The 24,663-nt window shown below is 41.6% G+C and overlaps 1 protein-coding gene across 1 annotated transcript; it reads left to right on the forward strand.

Moving 5' to 3' along the window:
* Positions 1-1,497: 1,497 nt before the first annotated feature.
* On the forward strand, positions 1,498-20,071 carry LOC148028031 (uncharacterized). Its single transcript, XM_087689903.1, has 6 exons — positions 1,498-1,665; positions 1,803-2,221; positions 2,567-2,780; positions 2,859-3,028; positions 19,674-19,913; positions 20,017-20,071. The coding sequence occupies exons 1-6, from the start codon at positions 1,498-1,500 to the stop codon at positions 20,069-20,071; spliced, it is 1,266 nt and encodes a 421-aa protein (XP_087546029.1).
* Positions 20,072-24,663: the final 4,592 nt, after the last annotated feature.

Genomic DNA, 24,663 nt, shown 5'->3' on the forward strand with positions numbered 1-24,663 from the left:
TTCTCTCCCTCTCTCCGTCTCTCTCTCTTGCCACAACTCCTACGCGACAACTCCTACAACTCCTCGTGCGGCATCTCCTACAGCTCCCACAACTCTCGCGATGGTGCCCCACAATCCTGCAACTCCTGCGCGACAGCTCCTGCCCCAACTCCTGCGTGATGGTGCCAACTCTTGCCCCAACTCCTGCCCCAACTCCTGCATGATGGTGCCAACTCTTGCCCCAACTCCTGCCCCAACTCCTGCGCGACAATGCCAACTCCTGCGCGACGGTGCAACTCCTGCGTGACGGTGTCAACTCGTGCGCGACGGTGCAACTCCTGCGCAACGGTGCCAACTCCTTCCCCAACTCCTCGTGCGACAGTGCCAACTCGTGCGACGGTGCCAACTCCTTGTGCGGCAGCTCCTACAACTCCTCGTGCGGCAGCTCCTGTAGCTCTCGCGACGGTCCGTGGCTTCATCAACGGCTTCGTTCGTAACACCTTGGTTTCGTGCGACGGTCCATGGCTTCGTCCGCGACCTCCCAAGTAACACCTTGAGCCCCCCAATCGTCCGCGTCCACGCGGGCGATGGGTGGGCTTAAGCTTTGCCATTTGCTTAAGCTTCGTCATTTGGTCATGCTTCGTGTGGGCTACGCTTCGTCATTTGCCTGGCTTCGTCATTTGGTTATGCGTCATCATGTGGGCTACGCTTCGTCATGTGGGCTACGCTTCGTCATTTGGTTATGCGCCGTCGTGTGGGCCTCCAAGGTAACACCTTGAAGCCCCCCAATCGTCTGCGTCCACGCGGACGATGGGTGGGCTTATGCCCCGTGGAAACCGTCCCGTATGCCATCCTGTCATTTGGTTATGCACCATCGTGTGGGCCTCCAAGGTAACACCTTGAAGCCCCCCAATTGTCCGCGTCCACACGGACGATGGGTGGGCTTATGCCCCGTGGCAACCGTCCCGTATGCCGTCCCGTCATTTGGTTATGCACCATCATGTGGGCCTCCAAGGTAACACCTTGAAGCCCCCCAATCGTCCGCGTCCACGCGGATGATGGGTGGGCTTATGCCCCATGGCAACCGTCCCGTATGCCGTCCGACGGGCCTCCAAGGTAAGAGATTGAAGCTTATGGTCGCGTCCGCACAACCGTTGGGTGGGCTTATGCTTCGTCCCATGGCTACAAGCGTGTGGCTTCGTCCCATATGCTTCGTGAGAACAAGCTAAGAGATTGAACCCCCCAATCGTCCGCGTCCGCGCGGACGATCCGTGGGCTTATGCACAAGCGTGTGGCTTCGTCCGTGGCTTCGTCCCGTGACCTAAAGAGATTGATTGTGTTGCTTATCTTAAAGAGATTGATTGTGTTGCTAATCTTAAAGAGATTGATTGTGTTGTTAATCTTAAAGAGGTTGATTGTGTATCTATTTGTAAGTGTGTAGAGAAAGTTATGGCACCTAAAAGAGTGCTTAGAAAGAGAAAGAAATGTGTGTCACCTCATAGTAGCCGTGAAGTCTGTATGAAGCTACGTTCAGGATGTGTTCCTGGGCGGATCTTAGAGCAAGAAGCATCATCGCGTTTGAGATCAGTGGACACTCCTTCAACAACGAAAGGATGTGGTCCAAAAAGATGTGTCTACATTGATGACGAAGCACAAGTGGATGGGGACTCCAATACAATTGACAGGGTTGCGGAGCACACATGTAGTCACTTATGTATCCATTTCATTTACATATGACGCTTTGTTCAGTGTTATGTATTAAATATGATTGGTTTAATGCTACTTTTTTTTATTGTTACTTATTAATATCTGCTCCTACAGAGACTAATGTGCAGCATGATAGTCTAGATGACAAAGAAGAGGTGAGTGGTGATAGTGATCAAGGGGAGAATGATGATGAAAAAGAAAAGAAGCACTCAAGGAACTTAGGCAAGCAAGTCTCCCTAGGACTAATGAAGGATGTGCTGAGTCAATTTTATATAAAAAAGAGGACGCTGCCTCCTCTTGTGCCTCTTTGCAGATTAGTGGCTCATGAGGCAGTCAGATTTGCTACGGATGATTCCCAGTGGTTGATTCCTTCCTTTGATTCCACTGGTTATCTTGAGACTATGGGACACTTCCTTGTGTCAGTTGAAGGTCGGAGAGGGGAGACCATGTCTGTGACAGCCAGCAATCTAGATGAATGGGGTCCAATATGGCATCAAAGAAATGAGGATTTTGAGAGGGCTCTTAGAAGAGAGTGGCAAGACTTTAAGGGTAAAAAGTTCTTGGTTTGGGATGGAAACCACAGGCTTAAAACGTGGTGGAAACGCATCAAAGAAAGTAAGTTGTCCACTATACATGCAAGTATTGAATGTTCGTATCCCATTCTTATGTTTGTTGGTTTTCAATTACAGAGTACTCCGACTGTGCTCACTACCATGTTAGTGTACGGTGCCAATTCATTGAGGTGCCAAAGGCAAAGGAAGCAGAGCTACTACTCGCACTAGACACCACCAACGCGTAAGTCTTCTTCCTTTACCTATGCTCCTCTTTGTAATATGTTACACTTACATTCTCATATTATGCTTTTGTTTGTTTTCAATAGTATTGCCAGACCTCATGTTACTCCAAATATTGCGCATGAGGTGTATATGTTTCAAAAGTTTGGTATTGCAAACAAAGACTCCATTCTAGATAGATTGAGTCCGGCCATGAGGAAGTGGGCTGAGGTTGAGATGAGTATAGAGGCAAGGTATTATCATGGTGTTGCTCCATGGTATAACTCTCCTTGCGGTTTAATATCTCAGCTTGTATGGAAGGTGATTTTCTTTCTATGGCTCACTTGTATGAGATGTGCTTTTCTATCTCTAATTTAGTTTTTTTTTTTGGAATGATAGGATGAATTTCATGTCTTCATCTCAAAAGAAACTGCTAAGCTTGAGGCTCTTGGTCTAGATGAGGTAGAGAGGAAGAAACATTTGGAGAAGGCTACAAGGGTGGAAGAGGAGCGCCTTAAGGATAGGGGTTACAAATACCTATCCATTGCTAATCCCCAAAATGGTGATGAGTTCTTTAAATTGTTATTTGGGCTAAAATGGGATGATGCAAGCATGCTCAAGATCACAAGAGACAAGCTGTATTGTCTCACAAGCTCAAAAATCCCTGCGGAAAGGTAATTTGTATATATAACGCAAGGTGTGTGTATGTGATGCTTTTTTCTTCAATGCTTTCTATTTTCGTATATTGTTGTGCATCACAGGAAAAAAATATTGTTGCATCTTATGAGTCTCACAAAGGCCAAAGACCCCCAATACCCGCATTTTGGTGATTATAAGCTCTTTCGGGTTTACATGAAGAAAGAGACATATTGGGCTCACTTGCATTCGGAGGCACTACTTCAGATTGATAGGATACAAGTAGAAGGTCCACAGCTACCAGATTCATTTGAGGAGTTCTTTAAGCTTAACATGAAAAATCATGTCATGCAGGTTGACTCAATGCAGTGCATTCATATTGCTTTCTTAAGTTCTTTCTTAAAATGTATATGTGCTAATGTTAAGCGCTTGTGAAACTTGTGTAGGCTTTTGTACACCTCTTGGATGGAGTGAAATCTTCAGATGTTGCAAAGAAGATGCTAGAGCTTACGTTTTCAGCCAAACGTGTGATTTATAGGTTAGCATGCATTTTCATATTAGATTGTGTGTCTGATTTTCATATTAGATTGCATGCATTTGCTTGCGTAATTGGCAAGAATGTTGCAGGTGGATACTACAATGTGTAGTATATGTAAGGGGTTATTAAATTATACCTTAATGAATGCATGTGATAGCAAGGGCTTATATATAATAACCCACTCCCCCCCCCTTTGCCTTGTGAATAAATGTTAAAAAGTCAATATGGAAAATGTTATTATGCTTAAAGCTAATGTATAGGGTTTTGTAATCCTTCCATTACTTTGCACTATACCAAATGTCGAATGATGCTAATGGGGCATCTTGTCCATTTGGGCATCATGGTATTGTTCTTCTTTGATCCAATTTGGTAGGCATATCATAAGGATATTTAATATCACAATTAGCATCATATTAAGGGGACAACAATGGAAGACAGTTGTGCACTAGAGCATTGCCATTCTTTCTTTTTTTCCACTTGAAAGAGAGTTTGAAGTAACATGCTTTGCTTTCTTGCAAATGCTTATTTTGTATCTCAAGTACTTTTAAAGTACCATTAATATTCATGGCCACAAGTCAAATGGTGGAATAAGCCAAGTATGATGTTGCTCTATCACTTAGGTATCAAGGAGTGTAGAGCTTATAAGTACCTTAAATAGATGAGGATAGGGATGTGACCATTTCATGACCCTTTTTTACTAGTTTTGAGAGTATATATATATATATATATATATATATATAAGGATAACCCTAAAGCTCATCCAAAAAACATAAGCATTAGAGCTTTTTTCATCATTAATATCAAAGACTAGTTAAAATTATTTGGTCCTGGAAATAATGATAGTCTAATGAGTATCCAAGGAAGGGCAAAAAAAAAGGGGGGGGGGGGGGGGGGGTGGGAGCTGTTGGTTGCAAAATTGTGCTTAGAGCTGCTAATTGTAGAATTGTGGCTCTCTGCAAGAAGAATTTTGCAGTCAATAACTCCCCAAATTTTCTCTCATATGGGGTACATTTACAATCATGTGAAGATATGTATTAAAATTGCAGTTGAAGTACATATAAATTGATGTTTAGAGAAATTTGAAAATTGCAAACTATTTAGGGTTAGCTGGTGCAATTAAATTCATGCTTCTCCTTTTGATGATACATGCACGATCCAACACAAGTATTTTAATACGAGGTTATGCACAATATTAGATGTGGTTGTAATTTTTTTTAAAAATTTTGAGAAAGCATCAATGAGTTTATAGGCCTAGCCCCTTGTAGCATAGCCTTATTAGCAAAAATGCAATTAACATGTGTAGACAAGATAAGAATCACATATATTTACAATATGGGATTTGAAAGCACTAGCAAAGTAGTAATGTCATTTGGCCAAAGATGTGACTTTTATCATATGCAATGTCTATTTGACAAAATTCTAGTTTATTGTAATAAGTGAAGGAATTTTAAAATTGTAGTTTATTGTAATAAGTGAAGGAATTTTAAAATTGTGCATGTTATAATTTTTTTAAAACAAAAATCACATTTTCTACAAATAGGCAAATAGTCTACTTGAGATTGCAATCACAAGATTCATCATATTATAAAAATGATATCTTTAATGTAGAAAGTTTTCCATTGATTCCACATTAGATGAAATAGAGTTATACATATCAGTGTTTATATAATATATAGTACAAAAGCAAAGTTATAGCATCTGCTAGACCTTGGATAAAGACTTCAATAATATTCCTAGATTAAAGCTAAAAGATTTAGAAGATATAATGCTTCGGTCTCATAGGAGGTAGAAATTTGACAATTTTATTCATGGATATATTCAAATGGTGTTTGCAAAATATTAATTTATTATAGATGTGGCCGTTTTCCATCACTTGAGCCAAAAGTTATATATATATGATAGGGATCTAAACTCCAAGGCATTAGCGCTCAAATCCAAGCTACAAGAGTCTTAACCACGCCAAGAGAACATGTTTAATCTCAAAAGATCTAGGGAATGATCTACTTTCTATGAAACCTATAAAACTTAGAAGATTTTATTGTATTTTCCCTCAACACCTGTAAATTTTGGCCAAAAACCTCTTATCTTCCCAACTTGAAGATTTTCCAAATTTTTGGGAAAATATTTATTTCAAGCACTTAGTAGGACCAATTTGTCTTTGATTATCACCACTAATATTCCTTTTCAAAAGAGAAACCAATCCACTTTTAATAATGACTGAACTTACAATTGCATTATTTCGCCTTAAAGAGCAACAAACTAAGAATAGAAAAATATGTACAAAAAATTTTAATACGAATACAAATTTAAGGCTTAAATCACAAGTTCTCAATAGACAATAAAATGATGCAAACCATCACCTTCAAAATTTATTTTTAAAAGTAAATTTCAAAAATTGAAGGCGGGATTGCACTATATCTAGGTTTTTCTCAAGCATAGGTTTTACTCCACTATGATTTTTCTGGAGTAGTGAATATGGAAGAATGTACCTTTGTAAGACAAGATTGTGGCATTGATTATAATTAAGTAACACACATCACACCACCTAAGACAATGTACTGCCCTTGCAAGACAAGATTGTGGCAATGATTAGAATGATTAACACATTAGTACCCCATCTATAAAGAGTTCTCTGATAATTGCATCCACTACAAGATATAAGCCTCATATCAACGTTCAAAGCGACGAAAATGTTCACCAAAAAAATTACCCCCGTCGTCACTAAACGTGTCGGTATTAGCAATGCTATAGAATCATCGCTACGAGTGTCTCTATTGGCGTCGCGATTTTTGTTGCAAATGTAACGCAAATAGCGATGCCAATAGCAACGTTTTGTGATGCTAATAGCGACGCGTGCAAAAAATTTGCGACACTAATACCAATGGTTATAGAGAAAAAAATAATTGTGGCAGGGCAGTAATCTTCCTTACCACATGTAACACTATGCGTTGTATTTGGGCTATACAAAAGGGTTACAGTAACTAGACCAATGGTGGTCAAAATGAAGGCAAAGTGTACTTGAATCTACAATTAAACTGATATATAAAATAGATACAAGATCACTTAATAAAAGCACTCATGGAATCATGGCAAGATACAAAGGATGATAATAATATAGTGTATAGAAAATGCCTACATAAATCACATGACTAAAAGAGAAGAGGATGTGTGCTCCACGGATCCTAGCATGAGCAATAGATCCTCGCCATTTGAAAGCTCGTTCTGCCACAAAGGAGCATCGAACGGACTCTGCAAAAAAAAAAAACTACACATCAGTCCACCATACAATAATACATTTTAATTAAAATTAGTAACTATGGACAAGAAAGAAGAGTGACTTACTGGGCCACCACGTGCATACAATCTATCGATCAATGTAGTGAGATCATGCCTCTCTACATATCGAGTCTCTAGGTCAGTGGGATCCCGGTTTGTAATGGAGTACTATAAAGAAAACAAAATACAATTGTTAGAAACACAATTGTAAGTACAAGCGATATTGCAAAAAAATAAGTGAGAAGACCAAAAGAAAAACTTACAAGGTCCTCTCCAGCTAAGTCCTATGGCTGTCACTCCCAAGATGATGGATGACTCCTGTCTCCAGTCGTGCCTTTGTTGCCTCGCATTGATGTCTCCAACGTCCTCGAGAATCTGTAGCGTCCTCCCTATGTCAACGCTAGTCATCTACATCTAGCCACTCGGGCTTTGAGGCCCCACTCTTAAGTGCCTTATGTGCATATGATTGTTTGTGTGATATGTATACATGCATACACTCCATCATCCAGCATATGGAGAACCTATCTGCTGCGATGGATATTAAAAACTCCTCATGCAAGGATGCTACTATGTAGTCCTTGCTCCTCTCCGGTATGTTCTTCCAATGATCCAAGTCGTTGTGCCAAAAAATTTGTTGGCACAACTCTCTTATACGAGCCATCACCCTCCTCCCCTCATCATTCATGATGATGGCTCATGTCCCATTATCTACAAGGTATCCATACCCCTATGGGGTATGCCTAAGATGTGTCCTCTTCCACTTGCGACCGTGCTCCTAGGCATATCCAAGAGACCCCTGTACATTTGGTGTACCCATGAGGGTGGTATCTCTTAGAGTAGCACCCATAGGGGTGCCACCTGCGAACGACTAAGCAAAAGCTGGAATGACTGGAGTAGACATCCTCGCAGATGTGACAAAACCCACACGTGATGCAAATCCAACAGAACGACGAGGTGGAGACATTGCATTGATACCTCCACAAAAACCACCTTAGCCATGCTCTCTCGAGCCTCCATGAGAGCGAGGAGTAGCACTTGTATCTCGAGTCAACTACAGGCTCATCGCATCCACATTTTTGCAGCATCCTCCAGAACCACTTCCTTTGTCCAGCCCAAGTGGGCCCAAGTCTGGAGTGTCAACCTTGTCTATTGGAAACCGAAGCATCAGAGTGTGTCGAAGTAGATCAAACGAAATGGCCCGATGGTGTCCGAGACAGCTCTTGGTCCGCCATATCTTTGAATTGAGTCATTTGATCTAGAGACATACGTGTGAAGATCTCCTATAGCTCCTCGTCGCTCATCCCTGGGCTCATCCTGTTGTCCAAATATCCACAAAGGTCACCTGCACAGACAAAAATTGATTTTAGCATAATCAATATAAAGATTCAAGCATAGCATGGTAATATAACTCTTTAAAAAAATGATCTTATTCAAAATGCATATTCTAGAGTACCCTTATAAGCAATTCATCAACAAATTTAGTAGGTGGATGCTCCAAGTATGACGTAGCCTATGGTCCCATGTCAATCTACTAACAAAACTCCGCATACGCTGAAAGGTTGATAGAAAGGTCACCACAAAAGAACGAGTCCACCTCGTTCTCAAAGAATTATTAGCCTCCTATCTTTCCATCATTGTTACTCGATTCTTCCTCCTCTACACCTTCCAAGCTTTGGGTGGCCTCCACCCCTTGCGATATCGACCTCTCTATCTGCATATTGTCCTCATCTACACTAGGAACATTACTTTCATCATATACTCTCGCACTTTGAGGAGCTGAAGATACAACATACCACCATTGAGATTGTCATGGGTTTGGATAGAAATTTACTTATTTAAAATCACATATAAGAGAGATTTAACATTTGTGACATATACCATGTCATAATAAAAGTTTTAAAAACATGAGTTCATGCACGTGTTTACAATGGGCTCGTAATACAAAGGTGTTGTGCAAATCCATCCATCTTTTTTTGGAATTTGTTTCGAGAAATTTAGATGGACCTCATGGAACAGTTGTCCTGGCTCCTTCTAGTACCACTTTGAACCACTACATATCAAATAGGATCATGCAGAAGCTATGGTAATCCACCATGATAATACTTTGTAAGTTCCCAAAATATTCCATCTCTTCTATAGCGACGCTTGGATTTGTGGCTCGACGTCGGCTCTCTTGCTCAAACTTTTCCATGACACCACAATTCGCTGTGAAGCGCATTTTGTCGATATACTCCATGTAGAAATGTCATTCGCGTGACTGCGTCACACTGTATATTTTGTAATGTACAATAAAAATGGTTAACTTATTGTTACATATAAAATCTGGATAGGACAGCTTATAAAACATGTGGTCGCCTTTGGACTACATCCCCTCAAGAATTCCCACTCCTCAGTAGAGACCTCCACCCCTTCACAAGAGGCTACGATCAAAGATCCATGCAACCATCTCATAGATATAAATTGCGACATCTCCTCCATGCCCTTGGGATATCAAATCAGTCAGTTGCACATACTTCATTGAAATTTGGATCGCACTTCTTCCTGATATTTCTTGGCTTGCTCATACCTAGCGAGCCACTTCTCCATGGAGGCATGGTGCAACATACAAAAATGATTCACTCTCTCCTCCATTATAGTATCCATTCTTTTTTCTACCCCATTTTCACCACCATACTCTAGTCACTCTATCATCGTCCTTCACTGACCATAGCATATTGTTATGTGAATCCACAATTAGTAGTCACTGTGAAATATGTACTAATGCATTGGATACCAACTAACCTTTAGCCATGCTACCTTCTGGTTGAGCTCATTGTTGCACAAAGCCTTTTAGGGTTTTCATGAAGCACTCCAAGAAGAACATCCATCATGTATGGATAGGTCCCGCAATATCTATTTCATCTACAAGATGCACAAGGAGGTGGGTTTGTATCATGAGCATGTTGGTAGGCATGTACTTTTCAAAGAGATAGACCATCTCTACTTCTCCCTGCCTTGTAGATTCAATAGAGGATGTCTTGATCTCTTTCTGTGAAATCCATTGTACTAAATTTGACAACCTGTAAATCGCCCCGCATATTTTTGGAGTGAGGCATCTTGCTATCGTGATTGGTAGTACAAACTGCCACAAATGAAGAAGCATTACGAACAACAACTACACTCCAAATAGAAAAATACGTAGGTCGCTTACAATCCATTCATAGTACAAACCTAACATATCTTATGCAAATAATGGGATTTTAGCCTTGTTAGTTGGTAGTCTTTAGAAAATGCGGATCTGAGAGAACGCATCATACCCATCGCAGTGCGGATAGACCTGATAAATTGCTTCACAATGAGCTCTTTTTTAGTGGACAAAACCCAACGAGCACAAGATAGTTGCAAGCGACCATTAGCACTCAACTGTGGTCAAATTTCCTCCATCTTGCGTACCTCCTTTAAATCCATTCATGCTCCTACAGTGTCTCTCTTTCCTGTGATGTGGTTTCATAGCAAGCTGCCCACATTCTTGAAAATATTTATAGGATCTAGCAAGTAGTTAATCTGTAAGTGGGTCCAATATGGCAACTCGTAGAAAACTGAGAATCGTCGCATTCTGTTTGGATGCGACTCCGTGTGGACCATTTTCACCTCGTACCAGCTTTGGGTGTTCATTCATGCTAGAGGTCGTCCAAGAAAACCTTCCCTTAATTCATGACCCTCTAACAAGAAAGCGGCATGTCCTCAATATACCATCTTCTTCATGGTTCGTGACTTTCAGGAGTCTAACTATGGCCCACACAATGGACATGCATGATAACTTGAGGTAACCAAACCTATCCCAACACCTCTATTTAGTGAATACAAACTTGAACGAGCTATGATAGATATGACCAATGAGGATGGAAGCCTACTTACCTGAGCACTTGGAGAATCCTAGAAAGGCATGCATGGTCCACATGAGAATGGCTCGCATATTGGTGGGCCATCGACCATCGCACTTGATCATATCTTCCACGGTGACCCCATCGTCCCACAAAATCTTAAGCTCATCAACTAATGGACGAAGATAGGCATCCATATTCTTGACTTTTAGCGGACAAGAACGAGCAAGCTAAGAATGAGGTGTCCTTTCTTTGTAGAAAGCCATGGTGGGATGTTGTAGTTAACAAGGACTACATGCCACACACTGTAAGATGTTGAGCGGAGACCAAATGGATTCGCACCATCCATAGCAAGACCAAGTCGAAGATTCCTTAGCTCTCGTGCAAAGGCCTGGAAAGGTAGAGTCAATGTGGTTCCATGCGCATGAATCCACTGAAATTCATTGGACTCCATCTGTGGATCTATTCTACACATGCCACATTATCAAGCTTGCCATGCTCGACGTAGAAACATGTGAAGTATACAAGGATAAGTGGAAACTGTCTAAGAACTTTCTGAGGGATGGTTTTTCCTTACAAGTCTTGTCGAAACCTCTGAGCACCACACTTTGGACATGTCTCCATAGTCTCATACTCACCTTGAAACAACACGCAATCGTTGATACATGCATGGATACTGTTGTAGTCTATGCCAAGCTTTTGTAAAACATGTCGTACATCATCACGAGACTCATACATGCTATTTGCAAGTGGTAATATATGATACTTTTGCAACCTAAAAAGAAATCATAAAACACCTTGAAAAAGCACATTTGTTTTTTATAATGGTATCGAAAAGAAATCAACGAAGCATACGTAGAAGGTACTTGAACAACTCAGTCACACTCACATTGCTCCACCCATATTTCCCTTGCACACTTAGGAGTACAAGTAGAATCTTCAGGTGAGATACTCAGCACCCATCATATAATGGTATGGATGCTTCCTCTCTAAGCGGATTATATGTATCGGTATCCATGGGCATCAATGCATAGATCAATGCCTCCATCTCAGGCTTCAAGATTGTAGGAAAGTCTAAAAGGCTACCTATCTCCTCTGTTATTGACGGTATAGATTGGGTAGTGCCTTCCAAGTGGTGGATTGGCTCAAGCACTCCATCCATCGCATGCCCACAAACTCTTCTAATTGGCCACAATAGGTGCACTCCTCCTTGGGATGAGACATCACCTCCTTGTATAAATTTTACGATCACATTCAATGTTGTTGTATATAATATTCAATTAGTTTGCAAATATAATGCATGATTGATACACAGTTTAGTTACTATTTGCTCAAAGTCTGAGATCGCTTGATCAATGATCTCTGATTGAAACTCGTAGAAGTGTCGCGCATGTTCTATATACAAGCGACGCTTTTGTCTAATTGCTAGCTTGCATTGAGATCAAGGACATGGGACATGTTGATTAAGATATACCTCGTGATCTTTAACATCATGACCTTCATTGTTTTTCATTTTTTCTATGTTATGATAAACAATTTGTTTTTTGTTCTCATTCTCTTTTTCTTTTTGAATTTATTTGAGAAGGGATTTCTTCACTTATAACTCAACAAAAATAATGCCAACTGTCATCTTGGTTTTCTCCTCGTTTCTTTGATTCTCCCATATTCTTTGCACCTTTTTTTGCGCTCTTCATTTTATGTTCTCTCCCATTTCTCCTTCTTTCTATCTCTCTCTTTCTTTGTTGCTCCTCTCTTTGTTTCTCTCCAACCCCTTATGTTTTCTCACTCAGCCTTCTTTCTCCCTCCCTCTCTCTCTATCTTTCCCCATTTCTTTGTTGTCTTTCAAGTTTATTCTCTCTCTCTCTCTCTCTCTTCATTTTTCTTTCTTCTTCTCCCTCTCACATTTCCTATCTTTCTTACTCTCTCACTCTTTATTTGTCGCCTCTCTCTTTGTTTCTATCCACCTCCTTGCATTTTCTCACTCATTCTCCTCTCTCCCTCCCTCTCTCCCTTCTCCTTATTTTTCTCCATCCCCGCATGGCTATGGTCTTAAAAAGTGATTAGTTTAGGCAAGGAAGTGGTGGCTTATGAGGAAGACACATCTCGCTCTCCAAATTTTTCATATGTTTGATGTGTCGTATGCTGGGTTAATTAAGGTGAGATCCTAGTCTTCTTAGGGTTGTCATCTCTTAGATGTAGTTACTTTGATGGCCTAGCTACATGAGGTCTAAGGGCTTGACTATCACTATTAGTGCTACCTCCACTCAAGTTTTTCTCACCAAATGGTTCCCGGTGAGCTTAGGAATAGTTTTAGGTTGATTATGTGGAAGTTCACTTCTCGAGGTATGAACTGAGCCTTTAGTACATACTTTGGAAGTGAACGTATATCAAGTGTTTGTCAAGATTGTGGGAGAGAAGGAAGGAGTCTCACTTGTAGCTTTCTTGCTTGCACAATAGGGGAATACACACAAGGGTGGAGGCTGAAAACAGTTTTCCTCTTCTTAGTTGTGTAAGCCAAAAAGAACTCTCATACAAAGAAATACAAGAACCCTATATATGGGTCTCAAACCAAACTCAACTAACTAAGGTGGCATACTAACTGAGCCACGAACTAGAGTAGATAAGGATAGCTATCATGTAGCTATTATTCATGGGCGGTGTACCAACCCCGTCTGCAACTGACAAGTCAGTGACATAAATACACAACGGTCACCCTGGCGTATCACGAGTGGAGCTCAATATCTCAACACTCCCCCTCGAGCTCAATCCCAATTCTTGCACACCAAGCAGGTCTCTAAACTTGCGCAGCTTCTCTGCGCCCAATGCCTTCGTGAATATGTCAGCTACCTGATCCTCTGTGCTGACATAAACTAGATCAATAAGACCTAGTAAAACCTTCTCCCGCACATAGTGATAATGCACCTCAATGTGCTTTGTTCTAGCATGATAGACTGGGTTATTTGCCAAGTGTATACTACTCATGTTGTCACAATAAATGACAACTAGCCCATCTGTAGACTGATGCATATCATAAAGTAGCTTATGCAACCAAGCTACCTCACATGCAGCCATTGCTGCACCCCTGTACTCAGCCTCTGTGCTAGACAAGGCAACTGTAGGCTGTTTCTTGCTGCTCCAAGTGACTGCAACACTCCCAAAAGAGAACACATATCCACTGGTAGATCGTCTATCAAAAATACTACCAGCCCAATCAGCATCAGTGTATCCATGCAACTATATCTAAACCCTAGTCTCATAAAATAGTCCATACTGCAATGTGGACTTCACATACCTGAGTATGCGTCTAGCCGCATCCAAATGTGGTTTCCTTGGAGCCTGCATAAACTGACTTACCAATCCAACAGCATAGCTCAAATCTGGCCTGGTAATAGTCATATAAATCAAACTTCCTACTATGCGTCTGTACATAGTAGGGTCTTCTAGAAGCTCACCTGTATCTGTGCTCAGCTTCACATTCTGCTCCAAAGGAACTGAAATAGGCTTACAGCCTGTCATCCCATATTTGGACAGCATGTCCAATCCATACTGCCTCTGCAAGAGCTGTATCCCACTTGGTGATCTGATCATCTCAAGCCCAAGAAATAACGTAGCTCTCCCAAATCCTTCATCTCAAACTTATGCTTCAATAGCATTTTCACATGAAGGATATCTTCATCACTGTCACCTGTCATAATCAAATCATCAACATAAATGACAAGTAGCATAATACCTTTCTCTGTTTTTCTCACATAAAGTGAGAAATCTGCCTTGGAAATCTGAAAGCCAATAGTGACAATATACTGTCCTATCTTGTCAGACCATGCTCTAAGTGCTTGCTTCAAGCCATACAATGCTTTCTTCAACCTGCAAACAAACTCAGGATGAACAACATGCACATAACCTGGTGGCTACTCCATATATACCTCTTCTTGCAAATCACCATGCAAGAAGGCATTCTTTACATCCATCTGATGTAAAGACCATCCCTTTGATGCAGCCATAGCAATGACTGCTCTTACGGTTGCCATCCTTGCAACCGGACTGAATGTTTCTTCATAGTCAATGCCATATGTTTGTGCATACCCCTTGACTACTAATCTTGCCTTGTATCTATTCACAGAACCATCTGCATTGTGCTTCACCTTATAAACCCACTTACAGCCAATTGCATTCTTACCTTTAGGCAAAGGTACCAATTCCCATGTAGCATTTGCTTCCAAGGCATCCATTTCTTCATCCATGGCTTTCTCCCATTTTTCTTTTCCCATGGCTTGCTCAAAAGAAGTGGGTTCTGGTTCCTGTATCACTTTGACCATATATGCATAGTGAATGGCTGTAAATCCATCATATTTCAGCCTATCCACAGGATACCTAGCTCTCGTAGACCTGCGCAAAGTAGGTTCACTCCCAGGTGCTCTCAAAACATCCCTGGTCTTCCTTACTCCAGGTGTAACAATAGTAGGAATACCCAACTCATCATCAATGCTCTGTTCTGAGCCACTGGATTCACCATCCACATAAGAGTGACCTGCATTCACATCAAACATGGGCTGATCAACCTTCTCTTTTCCTTTTCGTGATACCTGCATACCACTATCTGCATTGCTTTGAGAAGATTCTCCTGATCTCAATCTTCCTGTCCATGGCAAAGAATGTGAACCACTGCTAGAGGACGCTCCAGGTCCACTAACATTTTGTGACTGCTGCTGTGAATTCTGTGCAGCATTACCATTTTGTGCATCTACATCATCAATCACATTTACTGGTTTATACCAGCTAGTCATCTCATCAAAAACAACATCTCTGCTCACTGTAAACTTATGAGTAGAAGGGTTATAGCATCTATACCCTTTTTGCTGTAGAGAGTAACCAATAAAGATGCACTTCTCAGCTTTTGGATCCAACTTGGATCTCAACTCATCTGGCACATGTACATAGGCAATGCAACAAAAAATTTTCAAATGAGAAATATCTGGTTTCCTACCAGTATACCTCTCCTCTGGAGTCATCCGATGTATTGCTGCAGTGGGAGTCTTGTTCATTATGTAGACTGCTATAGCAACTGCTTCAGCCCAATAAAAATCTGGCAGGTCTTTTTCATTGAGCATGGCATGAGATACCTCTCCAATATGCCTGTTTTTCCTTTCTGCAATTCCATTTTGTTGTGGGGTATGACTGCATTAATATTGCTGCTTTATGCCATGCTCCTGCAGGAACCTTGCAAACTCATTTGAGAGGTACTCTCCCCCTCCATCTGACCTTAGGCATTTTATTTGCAAACCTGTTTCTTTTTCAACCATAGCTTTAAGAGTTTTGAAATGCCCAAAAACTTCACTTTTCTTTTTCATAAAATACACCCAAACTTTTCTGCTATAGTCATCAATAAAAGTGACAAAATAATGACAGCCTCCAAGTGATGCAGCTTTAGTAGTCCACACATCAGAGTGGATTAATTCCAATGGCTTCTCACTCTCTTGAACATGTCTAGGAAATGGTTTCCTTGCCTGTTTTCCAAACTGACAGGCTTCACATACCTTATGCATTTCTGCAACCTTGAATTTGGGCAATCCTGCAATAATATTTTGGGCCTGCATTGATTTAAGTCGTTGTACATTAACATGACCAATGCGTTTATGCCAGATATCAATATCTGCAACTACACCGGTCCCATGTGCAAACATTGCTGCACTCAATTCAGACATGTCTGCATCCAATGTAAACATTCTGCCCTTCTTCTTTCCTTTTGCTATCAAGCGACCTTTATTTTTCATATCCTCAACAAAGCATCCATGAGGATTAAATCTGACCTGCAAGCCCTGCTCAACCATTTGACCAACAGAAACCAGATTCTTGGTGATATTCGGGACATGAAATACATCGGACAGGTATTTCTTTTTCCCATTCTGCATAGACAAAGGAATTTTTCCAATTTGCACAATAGGATGTGCAGTATCATCACCAGTCTCCACAAATCCTGGTTTTTCCATTTTTCTTGCATCCTCCATCTATTCTGCATGACCTGTCATGTGATTTGATGCACCTGAGTCAACATACCATACATCATTGCTTTCTTCTGCACTTGTCACAGAATTGTTCATGTGTTGCACCATAAAAAGATGCTCATTTCCGTCATCACCGTGTCTACTAGAAGATGCATAATTCCCTTGTTGCAATTTCCCATTCATGATGTCCTTCTTTTCGCCTTTGCCCTGCGTCTTCTCTGCCTTCTTATATGACCCATTTTACCACAATAGTAGCATTCAACATTACTGTTTGCATTTTGACCTCTTTGCCATCCACCACGACCTCTTTGGCTCCCCCTGCCTCTAGAGTTACCACATCCTCCTCCATAGGACTGGTTTTCTTGAGTTTGCTGCATATTCTGATTTCTACCACGGTCTCCAAATCAGCCTCTTCTACCTCTGCCTCTACCTCTTCTAGCATTTGAGTAGAAGACAGCTTCTTTTGAAGTTCCTCTTGAAGAAGATGCACCACCATTTCTTTGCTCCTCAGAAATTAGAAGAGCAATCAACTCCTCAAAATCAAGAAATCTTTCACGGACGGAAATGGATGTTCGGAACTGTGCATAATCCTTTCCTAGAACATTTAAGGTGACAGAAACTAAATCATCATCTTCCACTGGCGACCCAATGGAAGCAAGTGCATCTGCAATCTTCTTCACCTTCATGTGGTAGTCATTGATGCTCATATTTTCTCTTTGCACATTATGCAACTCTTGCTTGAGCTGCATTTTCCGGGCTTGCGTATTTGTGCTATACATTTTTGACAAAGTATCCCATGCCTCCTTTGGCGTACTTGCATCCTGAATATGCACAATCATAGAGTTTGAAATACTAATAGACAGCCAATACATAACTTTCCTGGCTCTCTCATGCCATGCTTTGAATGCCTGCATTTGCTGTTGATTGGGAACATCAAGAAGAACTGGTTCTTCTTCATTTCCTGCAACAAATTCCCAATATCCTTTTCCCATAAGGAAATTCGTCATTCTAAACTTCCATGCCTGGAAGTTGTTCTTGTCAAGCTTTTCAGTGACAATCTGTGAAAGAGAATCAGACGCCATTACAGAACACTGCAAAAAATTCTGTCACTGCAAAAAACACAGCTTCACCCTCACAAGGGCAAATCTGCAAAACTGGCGAAAGTGATATTTGACCACACAGTCACTTCCTAGTGACGATTTTGCATAAACAGGAACCAAGGATGATTCTATAACTCCCAATGTCTCTGCACATAAGCATATGATGCAATTTCTGTGGTAACTTTTCACCAACCTGTAGAACAGTGGTCGCACAGCATAAAACTGGGCCTTTTCCTGAGTGTGTGCAGAAAACTTCCGCCTCCAAAACAGGCCCCGAAATGGCCTCAAATAAAAAAAACAAGGTCGCGAAGGGCGTCTCAACCTGAGACAATGCACTCCTGCACTTTCCGGCTGTGCTACCTGCAGAGATCTGCTCCCAAAACAGAAAATGAAAGCAACACTGCTCCTCTTACCAGAATACCGCGAGCTTGGCTTGCTTTCTTGAGGTCCTTACCACGAACAAGGCTCTGATACCATGTCAAGATTGTGGGAGAGAAGGAAGGAGTCTCACTTGTAGCTTTCTTGCTTGCACAATGGGGGAATACACACAAGGGTGGAGGCTGAAAACAGTTTTCCTCTTCTTAGTTGTGTAAGCCAAAAAGAACTCTCATACAAAGAAATAGAAGAACCCTATATATGGGTCTCAAACCAAACTCAACTAACTAAGGTGGCATGCTAACTGAGCCACGAACTAGAGTAGATAAGGATAGCTATCATGTAGCTATTATTCATGGGCGGTGTACCAACCGCATCTGCAACTGACAAGTCGGTGACATAAATACACAACGGTCACCTTGGCGTATCACGAGTGGAGCTCGATATCTCAACAGTGTTACCCTAATCTCTTTTGCCTCTATCTAGCACTCTGAAAACTTTCTTAAATGTGTCCAAAAAAGTGAGTTGAGTTGAGCTTCCCATTAGTGAAGACTTGGTTACTCCTTCTCAAGTGCAATGGCCCTTGTGACGTGTCAAGGTGTAGGGAGTTTCTTTCACCAATCTTTTAACCATGAAATGTCCTCTTGTATGACTATGGTCTCTCTTTGTTTTCTCTACCCCCTCATGTTTTCTCATTCATTCTCCTCTCTCCCTCCCTCCCTCTCTCTCTCACTTTCTCTCTTTCTTTATTATGTTTCATGTTTATTCCCTCTCTCTCTCATTCTTTCCTCCTTTTTCTTTCTTCTTCTCCCTCTCTCATTTCCTCTCTTTCTCCCTCAATGCACCTCATTCTCAACAAAAACAAACAAAAGAAAATGAGAAAAAACAAGAAAAAAGCAAGAGGGAGTAATGTACTCACTGCAAAGGCTCGAAGATGTATTCTTCATCTTCTCTTCGCAACGGCTCCTCTTCGCCCTCATACACTTCCTCCTCTTCTTTGCGAAAGAGGACGCAGCGATGGCCAGGAGAAGCTATCCTTCCTTCTCTTTCTCTCTTTCTCTCTTTCTCTCCCTCTCCCTCCCTCTTTTGCTCTTTCTTCATCCTTTGTACATTTCCTCCTCTTCTTCGTGAATGGGGGTACGGCGGCGGCTGGGAGAAGCTATCCTTCCTTCTCTTTCTCTCTTTTTCTCCCTCTCCCTCTCTCTTTTGCTCTTTCTTTCGCTCTCTCTTTCGCAAAATGTTGCGCTCTAATTTCGATCGCGTATTTTTTGTCTGATCACTGTCACTATTTTCATCTCATTTGCGATGCAAATAGAGAGGTTGCTAATTTGCGTCGAAACTCAGCGTCGCTATAACCCCCTTCCCTTCTAGTGATCCTCATATGATGTGTTTGTTGTTGACATCAATCATGGTATTGAGGGCAGTTATATAAGCTTCCGCGGCGGCGCTAGTCCTGTTGATGAAGCAGAGGGTTTGATGCTGCAGCTGCGCTGCCCTCGGCGCAGCAGTAGCCATAGTAGGCGAACCATCACATGGGTCGTGGCAACAACTCTACCCAAAGGTGCAGTTCTTGTTCTTCTTCCCACAGAGGTCATTCTCCGTAGCCTCCGCAATGCAAGAATCATTCGTCATCAATCATTAGTACAGCACATGCCATTGCTATCGTATGTGTAGATCTTCCCATCATCATTATCACCACACTCGTTCGCAAGTAACGTATTTAAAAAGATGAATTAATCAACTAATGATCGAGATTTGGTGAATTAGCTGTGAATCAGTTGATGATCGAGATCTAATGGATGCACAAGAGGAGAAGAAGTGAGCATGAATAAGCACTTGTGGTGCATGCCACTTATATACAACTATGAATATAGGCCCCTTCTCTTCTGATCTCTCCAATGTTATACGCGCAGAATCCTTGTCCGACATACCTTCATATATACGCGCATTTGAATTATTATAAGACACAAAAAATGTATACTTTATGCATGTGCACAAGGTATGTACGCGGCATATTGTCGTAGTACTTCACCAGTACTGGTGTTGTGCCGCATAATATACACACACGCTCTACACCGAAACAATGCTCACAAAAAACTTTTTTCTCATCCAATGGAAAAAAGAAGACATCCCAACCCTAGCCAGTTTTGGGAGGAAAATAGCTAGTTTTATAACTAAAATACTTTAAAAAATTGGCATTTTTTTTCAAGACGAGCTTAAATTTCAACCAATCCTTTGGGAATCTTGGCTGAAAAAAATACATTAAAGGATGATTCTTCTTATATGAACAACCAACACACATGCTCTACAATTGTGATATGAGACCATGCCACACCCATAGGGGCCCACACATTCAACTCATTTCTCTCAATACTAAGGGGACAACAACAACCCATCAAGTCCCACTTACCCCTAATTTGGCATTCCATTCAAGTTATGCTCAATCTTTCCCCTCGAAGGGGACCACATGACCGTACAAAGACCCAATTTACCTTGATTTTCACAAATACATTCTTCCAAAGTGGAGAGCCCTCACACCTATCCTATTACTAGAGGCTTTCAATAGCCCACTCTATACCCTTATTGCCCTTTACGCCATCAGCTAAGGAAGATTGTGTCCAAATATGTCTAGGACTACACATGTATTTAAAGACCATTCTAGAACCATTTGAGACACATAATGCATATATAGAATCTTGAGGCTTATCTAGAGGTGCACTCCCCATATTTCAAATGCGAGACTCTTGTTGCCTTTGAGAAGAAAGTAAGAACTTGGAAGTCCATGTATAGTCACCTACATTAATGGAGCTTTTTACTTAATGTCATCATGAAGTTGCAATACCTACAAGGATGAAAATTTTAACATTTTGAAACTAAGGAGGAAAAATCTCGTGGGGTGCACTGTATTCATGCTAAATGTATATGTAAGGGGTTATTAAATTATACCTTAATGAATACATGTGATAGCAAGGGCTTACATATAATAACCCACTCCCCCCCCCTTTTCCTTGCGAATAAATGTTAAAAAGTCAATATGGAAAATGTTATTATGCTTAAAGCTAATGTCCAGGGTTTTGTAATCCTTCCATTACTTTGCATTATACCAAATGTCGAATGATGCTAATTGGGAATCTTGTCCATTTGGGCATCATGCTTTTGTTCTTGTTTGATCCAATTTGGTAGGCATATCATAAGGCTATTGAATATTACAATTGGCATCATATTAAGGGGACAACAACCGCGGACTATCGTGCACTAGAGCATTGGCATTCTTTCCTTTTTTCCACTTGAAAGAGAGTTTGGAGTAACTTGCTTTGCTTACTTACAAATGCTTATTTCGTATCTCAAGTACTTTTAAAGTACCATCAATATTCATGGCCACAAGTGTAATGGTGGAATAAGCCAAGTATGATGTTGCTCTATCACTTAGGTATCAAGGTGTAATATTTCCACTCGAAATATTAAAGAGCTTTGATCATCACATGCCCGCGCAAAAGCTGTGCAAATTTATCTCCCACATCGTAAACATTGGCTACTAAATCCTTACCCCACACACGAAATAATGAGCCCATCCCCATTGTGCGAATGAGGCCGGGGCTTAAAAAATCGCAAAGTTGCATGAGAACACCCCTCTTGGAAAAAGGGGCAATTGGATAATGGGTAAAATTTAGGCAAATTTTTTTATTAATTGCCCCTCCCCTCAACCGATGCATGGTAGGGGGAGAGGGAGTGTGTGGAGGAGTGAGTTAAGGAGGAGTGTGGTGTGGATGCATGAGGGAGGGGAGGCACGAAAGCCTCCACGTGGTGGACCTTCCCCCCTCCCTTACACTATATAACCTCCCCCTTAGTCTTGGGGGGAGACAAGATGAGAGAGAGGAGACAAAAGGCTGTCGTGCTGTCTATGGATCGCCACCACGCCCAGAATTGCTCCCTGCTGTGCCGCCGTTGCAGCGCTACTGCCGCCCTCAGCTCCACGATCGCCATCATCGATTCAATCTCCCCCCCCCTCCGTCGTCAATCTTTCCCCCCTTCCAATCACTACATCCCTCCTCCCACGTAATCTATGGAAGCAGAAGCTTCTTAGAAGCTTCTTGAGAAACTTCTAAGGTTGGGCTCCCATAAGCCCCGCTTCCACGAGCTTTCCCCGGGTCTTAAAACCCACACCCTGTAAAGGGGTATTCCTACGTAAGGGAGAAGTAAACAGATTTTGAGGCTGTTTGCCAAAGCTTGGAGGGAATTTAGAGATCGCGTAAAGGGCAAGGACAAACTCCGGAGCTCTACGAATCTGAAGAGGAAAAATCTTCGCTAGTACCTCCATGGCTACTAGCGTCGCTATCCCCCTCCTTGTCTAGTTGTATGTAGGAGGATGATAGGTTGTTTGCAATGCAACATGTGAAGAAAGGATTGCCTACACAAGGCAAAGCAAATGATGTATGGTACATGGACTCAGGGGCATCTAACCACATGACTCATCATGGAGAGTGGTTTGACACATTGGTAGAAGGTGCTCATCGATATGTTTGCATAGAGGATGATACGCAGCATGACATTATGCATATAGGTATTATTCCCTTGATAATGCATGGTGACAGGAAAAAATGTGCCTGGATAAAGGTTTCTTAATGTTATTACTCGTTAATCGTTATGATTTATATTTCATACCCAATTCAACTATCAACCAAGAATCCTAGCCACTTAACTTTTTATCAATTCTCATCGACAAAACAGACATTGATAAAAAGAAGTCTTATTGCATTCATATGGACCTAGCCCTTTCGGAGTACAACATTTCCAGAGGTGATAGAGCAACTATTACATCTAGTTCAGGGAGAATAGTGTTGTATTATATTTATCAATGGGAACTGGATAATAGTATGGTTTCGGGTCATGGATCTTCAGGAATCGGTAAGTCATTGGAAAATTAGGGTATCCTTTCCTTTGGAACCCATTCTTCTCATAACGCCCCAACACCTTGATCCTGTCGGCGGGGATTACACGGGTCACTTCCTCATATACATATGAGTTCAGCTCAACCCTCCCATCTCGAATATGTAAAGTTGAGTTTACATGAGCCTCCACAAAAATGAACAGCTTCACGATCTTCAGGTCTTCCAACCACTTGATCCTCTTTAAGTTGGTTTGAAGATATGCAAACCGGTGGGCAGCTATATAGTAGATTCCTGAGGCACCCGTCCATCTTCGTTCCACATACAAAGGCGATGGATTATAAATACGCTCTAGGATGTTCATCATCTCAACCCTTTGTTGATAATCTGGGGAATGCATCGCAATCATAAACATGACTCGGAACACTAAGAACCTGTTCCATGCTTCATAATTCTGCAAGACAGCATCGAAAGTAAGGAAATGTTCGGAAGTGCAACATTTGATTTACTTCATCTTATTAAGATTTCTTAAAAACAGATCCTTCATTGGTTTGCTCTGGTACCAACTGTAACGTGTCCACCTATTATCTTCACGACACGTCTTAGCAGTCCATCGAAAAGGAGATCTAGAAAGCTCCGCTCGGCACTCCCTCAGAATGTCACGGGGTTTGTAATCTAGGACTTTCTGCGTTTGCCACGTAGCGGAAGTATACTCGTCTTTCCACTGAGGAACGGCCGGAATCATGGTTTTCCCTAATGGTCATTTCCTAAATGGCAACTAGCGTTGAACCCCGGGCGACGAACTACTTTACGTAGAAATGCCAAGGTTGAAGCGGATTCACACAGCACTTGGTTCAAGGAGAATGGGAAGCGAGAGGAATGCAAGGCTCAACCTCTCTACCATAAGGCATAGTCCCATCCATTTCCCTAAAACAACATAAATCAGGATTATTATAACTTAGACTCTAGGTCAACGCCCTTGCTGTTCATGTCCTTTGAACGATCTTCTTGTTGTCCATCATGATTAAGAAAAGTTCCCGGCCAACTGTGACGACCCATCCATAGGACGGACCCATGGACACATCCACTGCACTTTCCTCAGGTTGTTTTAGTTGTCTAATTACCTACCACATTTAGTTGGACATACATCAATCAGCTTCCTCAATTAGCCCGTTAGGCACTAGTTCCTTTGCATAATCATAGCACTTGACATAGAAAAGCAATGTCAAACAAGTTCCTTTTCAACAGGTTATCATATTTATCTTTGAAATAAATTTATAAAATCTAGCCCGGAGGCTTATCCATAATTCGCCTGAAGGCTATCCAGCAATCCACAGGGATTACTAATCCAAGATTCTGCCGGTAGACTAGTATGTGGGCCTCGAGAGCCAATCCCAAGTCACATTGGCCTCTTATGCAGGGCCTGAAAGGTGAGGGATTTACGGCCAGAGCCCCCCTGGCACCCAAGTGTCCTCCTGCTCTAAGTAGTGCTCAACAGAGAGACCTCTCGCAGCGGGTTTGGTCCACT

The sequence above is a fragment of the Lygodium microphyllum genome, chromosome 12, assembly GCF_053477565.2.
Source record: "Lygodium microphyllum isolate KBCC chromosome 12, Lygodium_microphyllum_v1.1.10, whole genome shotgun sequence".
Classification (NCBI taxonomy): domain Eukaryota; kingdom Viridiplantae; phylum Streptophyta; class Polypodiopsida; order Schizaeales; family Lygodiaceae; genus Lygodium; species Lygodium microphyllum.

What these genes read in the sequence shown, in the direction of transcription:
- LOC148028031 (XM_087689903.1), top strand. Translation starts at nt 1,498, where the DNA reads ATGAAGCTACGTTCAGGATGTGTTCCTGGGCGGATCTTAGAGCAAGAA. An exon ending in ACTCCAATACAATTGACAGG is followed by an intron (nt 1,666 to 1,802) that starts GTTGCGGAGCAC and finishes GCTCCTACAGAG; the next exon opens with ACTAATGTGCAGCATGATAG. An exon ending in CAGCACATGCCATTGCTATC is followed by an intron (nt 19,914 to 20,016) that starts GTATGTGTAGAT and finishes TTGGTGAATTAG; the next exon opens with CTGTGAATCAGTTGATGATC.